The 12644-nt window shown below is 41.1% G+C and overlaps 1 protein-coding gene across 2 annotated transcripts in view; it reads right to left on the bottom strand.

The window, feature by feature from the left end:
* mgat5 (alpha-1,6-mannosylglycoprotein 6-beta-N-acetylglucosaminyltransferase) overlaps positions 1-12644 on the bottom strand; it is a 101500-nt gene that overhangs the window by 11150 nt on the left and 77706 nt on the right. For both annotated transcript variants that reach the window (XM_023261507.3, XM_023261508.3), the window contains exon 12: positions 5445-5594. In XM_023261507.3, the coding sequence (XP_023117275.1) occupies positions 5445-5594 (150 nt within the window). The remainder of the gene's footprint in view (positions 1-5444; positions 5595-12644) is intronic.

Here is a 12644-nt window from a genome sequence, read left to right as displayed (position 1 = left end):
AAATCTAAAAATCTGGCCTGTCTCTGACCCAAACCATAATCTGAATAATTTATGCTGCTCCCACTATAATTAAAAATCAGACTGGAGCAAAAAAAAATCAAGACACTTTTGCCTGCAGTCTGAAGTTAGCTCATGCCTTCATTATATCTGGAGTCAACTACAGCATTATTCATTAGTAGTCACATTATCTAAAGCCCTTAAAGGGCCAATATTATGCACAATCCAATGTTTTTCAACATAATTACATGTCCAGATTGTGTCTACAGACCCACAAAATATGAAAAAGGACCATCCTATTGTTTGCTTTTCTTTATGGGGTATTTTACTGTAGGTATAAAACCTTTATACCTATTATAGGCATGGATGATTTATTGATCTGAGCAGTATTTGAAGCTGAAAGTGGAAAAATACATTCAGTTTACACATGAAAACTTCATTAAGTTGTTAATAAGGCCTAAAATATGGGAGATTTAATGGTACTGAGGGTGTTAGAATGCAGTTTTTTTCTATACTTGTTCAAGTTGTCATGTAAATCAAGTATCTTCAAAGTTATTGTCACAATCCACAGCTTAAGGCTGTGGACTGTGGTAGTGCTTCCTCCTCCAGCCCTGTTCTCTCTCTCCTAGGTGTGTGTTGGTGAAGCTAGCAGCAGGTGTGCTGCATTGTAATCAGTGGATGAGCTGCAGGTGGAGCTGAGTGACTGGTCTATGAGCGTCTCTATAAAAGCAGATGACACCCATCATTTGAAACTGGACCGTCGTCTAATCTCCAGTTAGTGCTGGGAGTAGAACTGTCCTTGCCACCAGCCTAGAATTGCCAGTAATTCTGTTTTCTGTGTTCAGAAAGCTGATTTCTGCCTGCTGAGTTGCCTGGGTTCCTTCGTCTGCTGGTTTTCCGCCCTGCCATGGATCCTGCTTTCTTCTCTGGAGGGTCTCCACCTGTCGCCAGCTTAACCTGGGAACATCAACGTACACCTGGAAAGAGGACTTTCTGTGGAAACATCTGTCACGACCGGGTTCTACTGACACCAACTTACCAAGCACATAGCGAACACCGGGAGAGAGACTTCTAGATGAAGTCAAACCAAAAGGACTGTTCTCAGCTCATCAGTTACGTTTCCAAGCCCTACTATCACCAGACTCTTTGTGTTGTTAATACGTCGTATTAAATAATCTGCGTTCCATATTTAACTTAATGTATTTTATGCTCTGCATAGGATAGCTTTAGTCTGGGGTTTCAGCTCATAATTACTGGCAGTCTAGGCTGGGTTAGTTTAGTGTTTTCAGTTGTTTCCCTACCTTGGTGTTACCATATGTGGGTTAACCTTAGTTTCACTTTCTGTTTATGTAGTTATTCCTCCGTACCTCTAGATGGCTGTTTTGCATTCTAGTAGTAGTTTAGTTCTTTGTCTAAGATTTTAGTTCCGGTTCCTGTATAGTTTTTTTTTTTTGTTGTTGTGAATAAAAGCGTTTTTAAAACGTTCATGCTGGTGTTTCATTTCCTGCTCCTGAACCTTTTGAACCTGCTGTAACAGTTATTTTCTCTACAAAGCATGAAAAGAACAGTCTTTTCATATCAAATCGCTCACACCAGTTTATTTTCCTGTTATCTAGAAGTGTCTTGTTTCAGCATGTTTGCATTCAGGATTCAGTCCAGCTCACAACTCGAAAGATTACGTTTATAGTGGGAGTGACCTTGTAAATTTAGGCTTATGATGTGACAAGAATGACGGTTCTCATGCAAATGATGATGTAAGAACAAAGAAAACTCACTCACTATCGTGTGCTCCAGCACGAGATGTTTTCACGGCTCTGCACGAGCCCCTGTCATCGCTTAAAACATGGCGGCTGCTGAGTTTAATGACTCGGTGAGTTAATTAGGCTGTTTGTTCGTGGTATTTCTAATTCCAGCACCTGCCGTGGGATGTGTGTGTTTGCCTCTGCAATGATTACGACGGCAAAATAAAACAAACGGAGAAAATTGGTAATATAACTGGAAAACATGAGTTCTCCCGTGTCCTGCATATCAATTTATTGTTAATATAAGATGTGGTTGGTGTGTGGAGGAGTGGGAAAAACAGACAGCAGGATACAATTAAACAGGTAAAGTGAGGCAGGCATGTGAGATGGATATGAGGGGCAAAGTCATAAAATCTCAGATCTTTGACTGTCAGGCTGCAACATGACACGGTAAAGCTTTGTGACATGGCAGCGGTTTGATCACTGACACTATTCCCCTGATGCGGTGCAGAACGTCAGTTTATTTCAGGAAATTTGATTTTGCGCGAAGAATCTAATGTCGGGCGTCAACGGCAACATCTTCACAGCAGCGCCTCCACGCAGGAGTATTTTCTAAGTGCACTCTGTCGAGAGTTAAGCCCCACGAGGCCAATTATCTCAGGCAGTCTGCTCGCAGGTAACGGTACACGTGTTGCTTAAGCAGCACGAGGACGGTGAGCGCCCTAAAACACCTCGTTTTCCTTGTATACTCTTACAACAATGCAGTGTAAAGTGTTTGGGTTTTGTGGGATTTAACTGGCCGTTCCCCTATGCGCCTCCATGCTGAAGTGCATGTATTGAGAAGATATGGAGGCTGAGACGACATCCCACTTCTGGTTGGTGTTAACCTGCCAGATGATGCTAATAAAGCACTGAATGCAGCAAATCAGAATTCACCCCCTTGTTTGGACTGTGCTGTCTGGCACCAATTTTCATGTTTGTCTTTAGTCTTTAATGATCTGTTTCACTGCAGAATGCTTTTTTTCTGTCTCAGTGCCCCAAACATCACTGGGTCCTTGGTTTTAGCTGCTCAGTGCAGAGTTTTATGGCTAAAGCAATGCTGAAAATCATCTTCAGTACAAAAAAGGGCCTTAAATCTCAATTCTTCTTTTTTTCTATAAATGTCTGAATCATGATCTATGGCTCTCATACGCTTTCTTTCCCTGGCCCGGCTTGTCTGATGTCTCTCTCCTCTCTCCGTCTGCTGCTCTTCCCTCCGTCGCCTGACAGGGAAGTATCTGGTTTCAGAGGCGAAAGAAATCAAAGCTTTCCTACAACTTATTTTTCCAGAAATGGATGGAGACTAAAGACAGACTGCTGCTTTCAATGACAGAATTAATGAAAGTTTTCACCTTTTTTTATCCGACATTGGTATCATATGCTGTATGAAAACGAGTAGAACTTAAGGTTTTGGTGAAGTTGTGAGAAGAAATGAATGAAAATGGTATCTGTAAAATCATAGCAACCATATCAAGCAAGCATCCTAAGTTCTGGATGCTATCAGATGCTGTCAGCTCAAGTCTCCTGATGTTTATTAGAACAGGAGAGCCTCGGCTAACAACTCAAGCAGAAGTCTTCTCTCCTCTGAGGTTAAAACTGAAAGCAAATAGTTTGGCTCTTACATTTTCCCTTATCCTACTTAACTACCTAGCTCTACACTGCAATAAACAAGCAATTCTTTTTTATTTATCTGCATGTCTTCCACACAAATCATGATCTGGCTGGATGTTGATTTTCTGCCTGGGAATAGTAGCTGTATGTGCCCATAAAGTGCACCTGTGAGACGCTTTTATGGGGTTGTCCTTTTTAAACCAGTCAGCTGGAAACAGTAAAACGTCAGCCAACTTATAGTGCAAATGTTTGCTTAATCAGACTGTAGATGAAAAATTCTGTCGGCAGCAGCCTCCAATTTAAAAGTTCAATTTCTGTAGCGAGAAACAAGAAGCCTTCCACTGATTACTTTTGCCTGAAAATAAAAATTTCAAAAATGTCACCTGCAAATCTGTGGTATGAGAACTTAAAGCTTGACTGGTCAGAAACAGCAACCTTTGCTTCCTTTATTTGACTTACAATTCCAAGAGCAGTGGCTACAGGCAGAATCATACTTTACCTGAACTTAATATTAAAAATAAATGAAGTTCCAAAACCTGTCACTTTTCAGAGTTTGAGTCCCTTGTGGAAAAGCAAATCTTGTGTTCTACAGGAGTGGATGGTCGTCAAACTTGACTGGATAGCAGAATAGTCCAACAACTGAAGATAATCGAGATAAATGATGATGGAAACACAAATATTTAGTTTATTTTGAATGACTGATTGCTGATATATGATTGAGGAATTGTTGTCGGAAGCATTTTAGGAAAATTTAAAGCTAACTTTGTCAATTCTGGTCCACGGTTCTGACCCCATTAGCCATACTGAACTGGGAAGACAGGCCCTTATGCTGACTGCAAAGGTGCCAGAAAAAAGAATGGTGCTCAAAGTAAATGTGTGCTACAAGAGATTCTCCATCATCCAGACCTTTATAATTTAACATTAAAACAGCTGTGATTCATGTAGTTGCTGCCAGACTTTGGGAGTAATTTGTAGCTACTTGCTTTTCATCGACGGGCTCTAAACACAGCTCTAAGTTCTCGAGAAATCCCGTGCTATGTTCACCCACACTGCTCAGTAAATGGCAGGAATAATCATTCAACAGTCCAATCTGTAACCAGCTGTTAGGTCCTGTAAAAAAATGCAACATCACAGCTTTCCAGAAACTTCAACGGCAGCGTCATGTGTTTTCCGTGTTTGATGAGAAAATGCAATCATCTGTGGCAGATCAATGCATGCCTGGGACCTTACATAACTATAAAGAATAATATTTTGGAAGTTTCAAATTCAAGTTATTTTGTTCTTTTGTTTCAATTTTCTGCCAGCGTGATGTTTTGTCCTCCCCATGTGTCAACACTGTACCCTGCAGCATGGTTAGCAGGTTAGCCTTGAATTGTCAAATGTACAGTCATAAAAGGCATAATTTTCAGGCATTATCTTCTAACTAAATTGTCCATCTTGTTTCGTTTTTAGTCTTTTACTTCTGTGTAAGCACACTCTGTGGTAACACTGTGTCCTCCACTTTCTTTGCAGCCATAAAACAAATCTGCTGTGTTTACTATACATCGGCATGCTGTAAAGTGTGTGTTTAGGTGGCGACACGTGGTCATACGTCACCGCCCCTGAAGAGCTCGCTCCACGCAGTACAATCTGTTCTGGCTGCAGCCTCGGTGGCTGTGTCCTTGTCTTTGTGAATGAGAGTGGGTTGAGTGGTGAGAGGAAGGGACAAGTCATGACGTGAATGGAGAAGTGCTTCTGTGAACGGCCGGACTCAGAGAAAGTGCAGCCACTCGGCTCAGTGCTCTTTCAGAAGAGGGCCTCTTTAATTTGTTTTTTTTAACTTAGATTTGTAGCACTGAAACGTACTTAAAAGAATCAGAATTTGCTCATTTTTAGAATAATTCTTTTGAGAAATCATTCAAATTCAAAGCACTAACTAATATTTTTTTATTGGGCTACAATTTTGGAAAAGGCATAGGAGATAATTTGTAGTATTCATCGACATGTAATAAAAACCGTACCTTCACACTTTTATTTCCCTGAAGACTCATTTTTCCAGTCAATTTACAGCCTCACCTTAGTTTCTCGGAGAAGGAACTGCAGGTCTCGGCCGCTCAGGATGCCGTGGTTCTTGACGTAGCTTGGGAGGTGGACGGTGCTGGTACCGTGTACGGTGCCGTGAACCTCCATGTAGCTGTGGATGATGTCAAGGTATTTCTTCTTGTCCTGGAACAAAGACGGAGAGTAAAACAAAACAGGAAAGGTCAGTTTTTCATGTTAGAAGTGTAGAAACCAAAATCAGTCTATCAGTGTGATCTTTGAGATTGTCCTTCCATTATTAAACATCTACTCTTACAAGACGCAAACACAAATTGAAATTGATTCAATAAAACATTCAGGTTATTTAGGTTAAACTGGTATAATCCACAATAACCATCCTAGAACGCGAGCTTTTGAATTACATTTTCTCAGAGAGCGGATCATCATTAATTCATAATGTGGCCCGGTGAACTTTTGTTCGAGCTACCTGACTGACCATCTGGTCACAAAGGCAGGCGGAGCTAAAAATAGCACAGTGTGAGGAGGATCCATGCACACAATAGCTATTGTTATTAAGGTCCACCTGATCTGTGATGTCCTTGATCAAAAAAACATGAAAGCATTCAAAGTGTGCCAACAAACCCTGTTACCTTTATACCAAAAGCCATGTCCGACCTAGTTTTTTAATCACATAGGAATGCTGTTGAGCTGATTTTGAGGTCAGAGGTGGACCGAGGAAAGACAGAGAATTAAATCACATATTTAAAACTGGACTTCACTGATACTGAAGTGCTTCTTGGTTGTAAAATGCACTGTATGGCTGTGGATGAGCATCAGGATGGCAAAATGACCGCCAATGGGTTCATACATAAAACTTTTTTACAGTTCAGTTCTCATTTCAAGAAAAACAATGGTTGGTTCAGAATCTGCAATATTGTTGTCCATCGAGAAGCAGGCCATGCATGAAAACAATGAAAATAAACGAGCAAAATTTAGAGGAGGTCCGAAGGGTTGACCACAGAGCAGGTTTGACACAGCCAGGCTTTGTTTGTGTTGGAAAAAAAACCTCAAAGCCCAGTCAGAGATAATGGGTTCCACAACTTCCTTTGTTAACTGGGGCTTTCTTATTCAGACTTTAACTTGAATTCTACAGAAGTGTCATTTGCCACTTCTTTCACATAAACTGGACTGATGGGATGTCGACTACTTCAGTCAAAAGGAACGGGTTGTTAAAATGGAGAGCTATAAAGAAAATACAAAATTGTAATATGCTAATATGCAAGTTAATTGCTTACATCTGGCGTGACAGTTGCAAGCATATAAACATATTTATGCGCCCTCTGTATTACCAACTCAATGCATGTAGGTCCCTGTGGAAACACATTCACTGGTATTATCAACATTTGGCTTAACAGCAGTTGTAACACAGCCCCTCAGCTGAGCTTCTGTTCTCGCTCAGGAAATGAACTGGTGGTAAGGAGACACAAAACTCTAAACAGAACCTTTTCCAGAGCAGGTTAGGTTCAACATTCTTCACTAACCAATTAATCTTACTTTCTAGTACATCCCTAAGAAACTTCACTGGATTTCAGCAGCAGCTCAGAGGTTCTACTTGAAACAGCAAAGCGTATGAAGTTCTACTATACTTGAGTGTGGATTTGATGCTGCAGTCCAAATATTAGCATTCTAAGCAGAAGTGGTGCACAAACAGTAACTGAACAGGTTCTCTGTTGGTTAAAAATCCATACGTGACATCATGAGGGTTATTTTGAACTGAAATTGTGAATTAACTTACGCTCTGGGGCTTAGGGTCTGACATATTTTGAGCTTGATAGAAAAACTAGGCAGTAAGTCAGGACATCTCAGCTTCTGCTGCTTTGACAATTACATTTTTCAACATTTGTGAATTTGTTTTAGTTTTTTTTTTTATGTTGACTGCAAGTTATTTTAGCTTTGCTTTACAGTTAAATCATTTTGAGAATATTTACTTCAAGTGTGTTGCCCACAAAGCAAAAGACTAGATCAAACGGTTTCAATTATATCCACCTTGATTAAGACCCCGTCAGGTCAAAACCGGTCGCTGTTTAAAGCATTTATACGCCAGAAAAAATAGATGTGTGTTTCATCTTCAAGGACACGTTTTATGTGTAGTTATTGCACTCTGTCTCTGCATTCTTTCATACGCTTGGCAATCATGAAGTGAATCGGGGTGCTGACAGTCCAGAGTGTACTCGAACAGGATTGAAAATGATACAGAAGATGCTGTAAAGTACTAAAAAGTAAATCAAAGGTGTGAGTAGGGGGAAATAATATGGCCTCTCTCAGTTTAAAAGAGGTCAGCAGCATCCTGGACTTGCCTATGATGTGCTCACGCTGCACATTATTTTGTAGCTTCTTGGCAATCACTGTCACGTTGCTCACGGGAGCCTCATAAGACTTAAAATTAAGTCGCGCTAATCAGTTTGGATAGAAACATAACTTCCATAATAAAAGCCCTTTGATAGTCCTAATGCTGAGATTGTCACAGCAGGTGTTTGATTTTCAAAACAAGGACATAACTGCTGTGTAATCCAGCCTCATTTGTACAAAAAAAAATATTCCCCTGTGTCTCCCGCTGAATTGAAGTGGAAAATACTTTTTTCACTTTGTCCTTCCAAACGTTGAGCAATACAGGAGCAACGTACAGCGCAGCAGAGTGCTATTAAGGCTGAACTCTTCAGGGAGGCAGTACAGATGAAAGCCATTTTCTCCGTAATGACAGGAAGCCTCACACACACACACACATACGCAGGACTCTTATTGATTCCAACAGCTTCAACACTCATGGGGCAGCAAGGACTCATAATTGCTAAAAGCTACCTGTTTCAGATTTACACTCAGCTCCTGCACACGAGCCTGCCTTTGAAACTGCTCTGCCTCCAGGACATTTCTCTTCTTTGTGGAAGTGTGTGTATGTGTGTCTACCTCAGTGCTTCCTTTTGGGGCTTAAATTTCAGGTAGCCGCTCGTCAGGGTCCCTGGAGGCCCGGCTATCAGATGCCTCCAGCCTGCCTACTGTAACTAAAGCAGCTCGGTGTGTGTGTGTGTGTGTGTGTGTGTGTGTGTGTGTGTGTGTGTGTGTGTGTGTGTGTGTGTGTGTGTGTGTGTGTGTGTGTGTGTGTGTGTGTGTGTGTGTGTGTGTGTGTGTGTGTGTGTGTGTGTGTGTGTGTGTGAGAGAGTGAGAGAGACGAAGCTCTAATTAGAAGGTGAAATCACTATCCTGTAATCTTTTCACTCAGGAGAGCTGAGCTAGGATTTGTGTGCATGTTTGAGAGGGGGGATTTAGAAATGAAGGCAGGTATCTGAAGAGGAAACGAGCGCACACACTTTTAAAATTCATGCACAACAAATCAGAAGCTAATGAAAAAAGACAAGCTGAGACATCCACACTGTGTAACATGAGTGAAGAAATTAGTATTAAATCTGATATTGTAGAAGTTTTCTCCAAACAGCGAGGCTAAAAAACCCAATTTTTCCAATGCAGTCGGGTGATTCATATCGGCATTTTGAATAATTTAGGATATTTCTCTCACTTTTACATCAACCTATGGTGCTTTAGCTAGAAAACCTAGCAGGAATAGACTTAGATATATGTTGTTGTTCAAACTATATGGGTCAAAACTAATTTTTAGTGATCAATGAGGCCAATTTTTCTGAACCAATACACACAAAATGTTAGATATTAAAAGCATGTGATATCAGGGATCCTGTCACTCATAACTAGGCTTCTACATTAATTAGGATCACTATAACTGAATATGTACAGTGATGGGGTCAAAGCTTCACGTGACGTTGGAATACTCTCTTCTGTTCTATGTGTAATAGATAAATTAACAATCTTCACTTATTTTAGCATCAGCTGGAAAGCAAAAACACACAAAAAATGTTTTTTTATTAAATTGTAAATAAATTCAGGCATCAAGGGGTTAATTTATCGGTAATCACTTAATAAAATGAATCCCGATAATCTTAAAAATGCCTCCTATCGGCCCCTCATAATCGGTCAATCCCTTGCGAATCTTCCTTCAAAAAGATGTTACAGGTCATACAAATAGCATTAGCCACATGCTAAGAGGCACAGCAAGACTTGGTGGTAGCATTAGTATCAGCAAAATAAGCAGCTGCTATGACACCACTAAAAATGAAAATAATGACAATTGAAAAAAAATGCCGACTACCAGCCCTGATAATGAAGCAGGCCATTTTGGTAACTAGTAAAAAAAAAAATAAATGGGTTAGCTGTGACTGTCTGCTCAGGAAGGAAAAGAAAAAAAAAGGGGCACTAAAGGAAGACATCATGAAGTCTCTAAAGGCAGCAGGATATGTGTGTGTGTGATGTGTTTCTTATTGTGGCCGCTCCAGTGACTGACTGTGCAGAGAGGAACATACAGTGTATTGCAATGACCCTTCAGGGTAGTCGCCACACAACAGTTTACGGTCACTTGCCAGATGCTTTCTGGAGCGTGGCTGGATTCTCTCTCACACGCACTTGAGATGGGATAAAGGGGAGTATGTTCAGAAAGAAAAACAAAAAACTAGAAACAGGTTGAAGGGTATAAAAATCACATCCCTGGTAAAAGCAAAACAAAAACAGAGAAGTGGGGCAAAGAAACGCATCACCATTTTTAGCTCCATTGTGGACTTTCTTTGCTTTGCTTTCTCGTAACGATGCCTCTAACTTCTATTCATAATCCTGTTTCAGCTGTCAGCATACTGTCAAGTAGAAATTCCAACCGACTGATATCATGACGAGGCAGTTTTACCCTCTAATGTCCTCGGAGAGCTCATGTGGATTTCAGTGAGCGGCGTGTGTGTGTTCGTCTGTACTGTACGTTGATGTATACGTCTCAGGGCACATGCAATATGCAGCAAGAAACAGGGAGCAGATCGATTGCAGCAGCCTTGTATGGGAGCACATGCTTGGGGAGTTATAAAATAACTGCTTTAGCTGGCGAGGTTGATTGAAGCAGGAGAGAAGGAGGAGGAGGCGATGAGTTTTATGACCTTGTAAATCAGAGGGAATTTGTAAACCCTGGCTCTAAGAGGAAACAGGAGAGGCGGCGGCTGCTTTCTGACGGCAGAAGGGAGGGTTGAGGGATGAGTGTCCAGGGAAGAAATCTTACTAGCCAAGAGACGTCGAGGCCCAGTAAAGGCAAAAGAAAAATACACAAGATAGACAATTTCAGTTCAACTTCTGTCCTACCTTCAGTGTTTGTGTTTCGACTGCTGCTTCAGCTACAGTTTTTCAGCTATTTCAAATGTTCTCTGTTGTGTCAACATGAGCACAGTTGGTGTCGGAGCAGCGTGCACGCCAGACAAGCCAAGACTGGGTGTTTTTTTTTTCTACAAAAAGGAATACAAATAAAATCCCAGGCGAACAACTACTAAATGTTCCTTTTGAACCAAATGCAGCTGAATAACGCGGTTGCTAAGTGACACATATCCTGCGACCAAGTCACCGTTTCCTGCTAATGTGCAGAGGAACACACACACACGTTACTGGTACGTGCTGAAAGGTACATTCATGGGTTGGTATCAGCTCTCTTATCTGTGGTTGAAATATGAATCAACAAGTTTGACATGAAAGAAAACAATACATTTATTATTAAATTTCTCCTCAATATCTGTTCTTCCAGGGGCAGAGCTCCAGCTCTGAGAGCAGGTTTTGATATTTCAGTGCGTGATCTTGACAGGTAGTGGTGTCGAGACACTGGGAAATGAGCAGGTTAATCTTGCTTGACTGCACATTTCAACTGAAACCATCAATTTGTGCCTCCACGAGAGACACTGCATTTCATAAAAAGTCTACCTTCCTTGGGTTAGTTACTTATTTTCTTCCTTTAACATGAATCGGATTGTGTTTTGAACATGCACATCTCTGCATGTTGTCATTCCTTAGCTTGATTTTCTCCCAAGTCTTGACTAACAAACATTCTGAGGAGTAAGTTTCTGAGTCTACTCGAGCAGGAGCCTCATCGGGATGCAGACAGGTGCGCTTGGCTCGACTTACACGGCCCTCAAACTGCCTTCAACTTCAAACATCAAACGCACCTCAGATCATCCACCCATCTGAAATAATTTCCAACTGACAGACGGTGGGGCCCCAAAAGTGGAAGCTTGTCAGCCTGAACAAAAAATTCACTTCAGCCATTCTTCAGAGAAGGAGGGAAAAAATCCTTTTCCCACTCGCACACTCGCTCTCACATGCAGAGCCCGTTAGAAACGCATTCCTGCAGTGACGTCTTATGATGTTGAGTCAGTTGGAGATAACCATAGTGGTTGGTTTAAAGTGTGGTGATTTGCACAAGTGCACTTTAGCAACAGTAACAACTATCAGGCTCTCTTGCTTTACCGCCGCCTCTGTTTGACTCGAAACCCTTTTTGAAAGTGAGGATGTCTTCAAATGTGGAGTGTATCGTCATCATTACATGGCAAAATTTATAGAAAAAGACTGACGGTTTTCCAGTTTGATGTAAAGTAATGGTCATAATTCATATCAGAGCAGCTCAGGAAAGTGAAACGACAAATGGTCTGCACTTAGAAAGCACTTTAGCACCTTAGTGCTACTCAAAATGTTTCACAATGGTTTCCATTGTGACACAAATGGCGACAGAGCTGCCATGCAAGATGCTTGAAGGGTATTGCCTGAGGACACTTCAGCAGTCAAAGGAACCAGAAATCAAACCGCCAACATTGCAATTAGTGGAAAACCTGCTCTACCACTTGAACCACAGCCGCCCAGATGACATCCAAATTAGTTTGAGTAATGCATCTGAGGCGTTTAGGGAACACTGGGAAATTGCAGAATTTACTAATGCATCTGAGGCGTTTAGGAAACATTGGTAAATTGCAGAATTTACTAATAAATCTGAGGCGTTTAGGGAACATTGGTAAATTGCAGAATTTACTAATAAATCTGAGGCGTTTAGGGAACATTGGTAAATTGCAGCGTTTATTCATGCATCTGAGGCGTTTAGGGAACATTGGTAAATTGCAGAATTTACTAATGCATCTGAGGCGTTTAGGGAACACTGGTAAATTGCAGGATTTACTAATGCATCTGAGGCATTTAGGGAACTGGTAAATTGCAGAGTTTACTAATGCATCTGAGGCGTTTAGGGAACATTGGTAAATTGCATAATTTACTAATGCATCTGAGGCGTTCAGGGAACATTGGAAAATTGCAGCGTTTATTCAT

Source organism: Amphiprion ocellaris, chromosome 24, assembly GCF_022539595.1.
Source record: "Amphiprion ocellaris isolate individual 3 ecotype Okinawa chromosome 24, ASM2253959v1, whole genome shotgun sequence".
NCBI classification, from domain to species: Eukaryota; Metazoa; Chordata; class Actinopteri; family Pomacentridae; genus Amphiprion; species Amphiprion ocellaris.
This window is presented reverse-complemented; position numbering and strand designations above follow the sequence as displayed.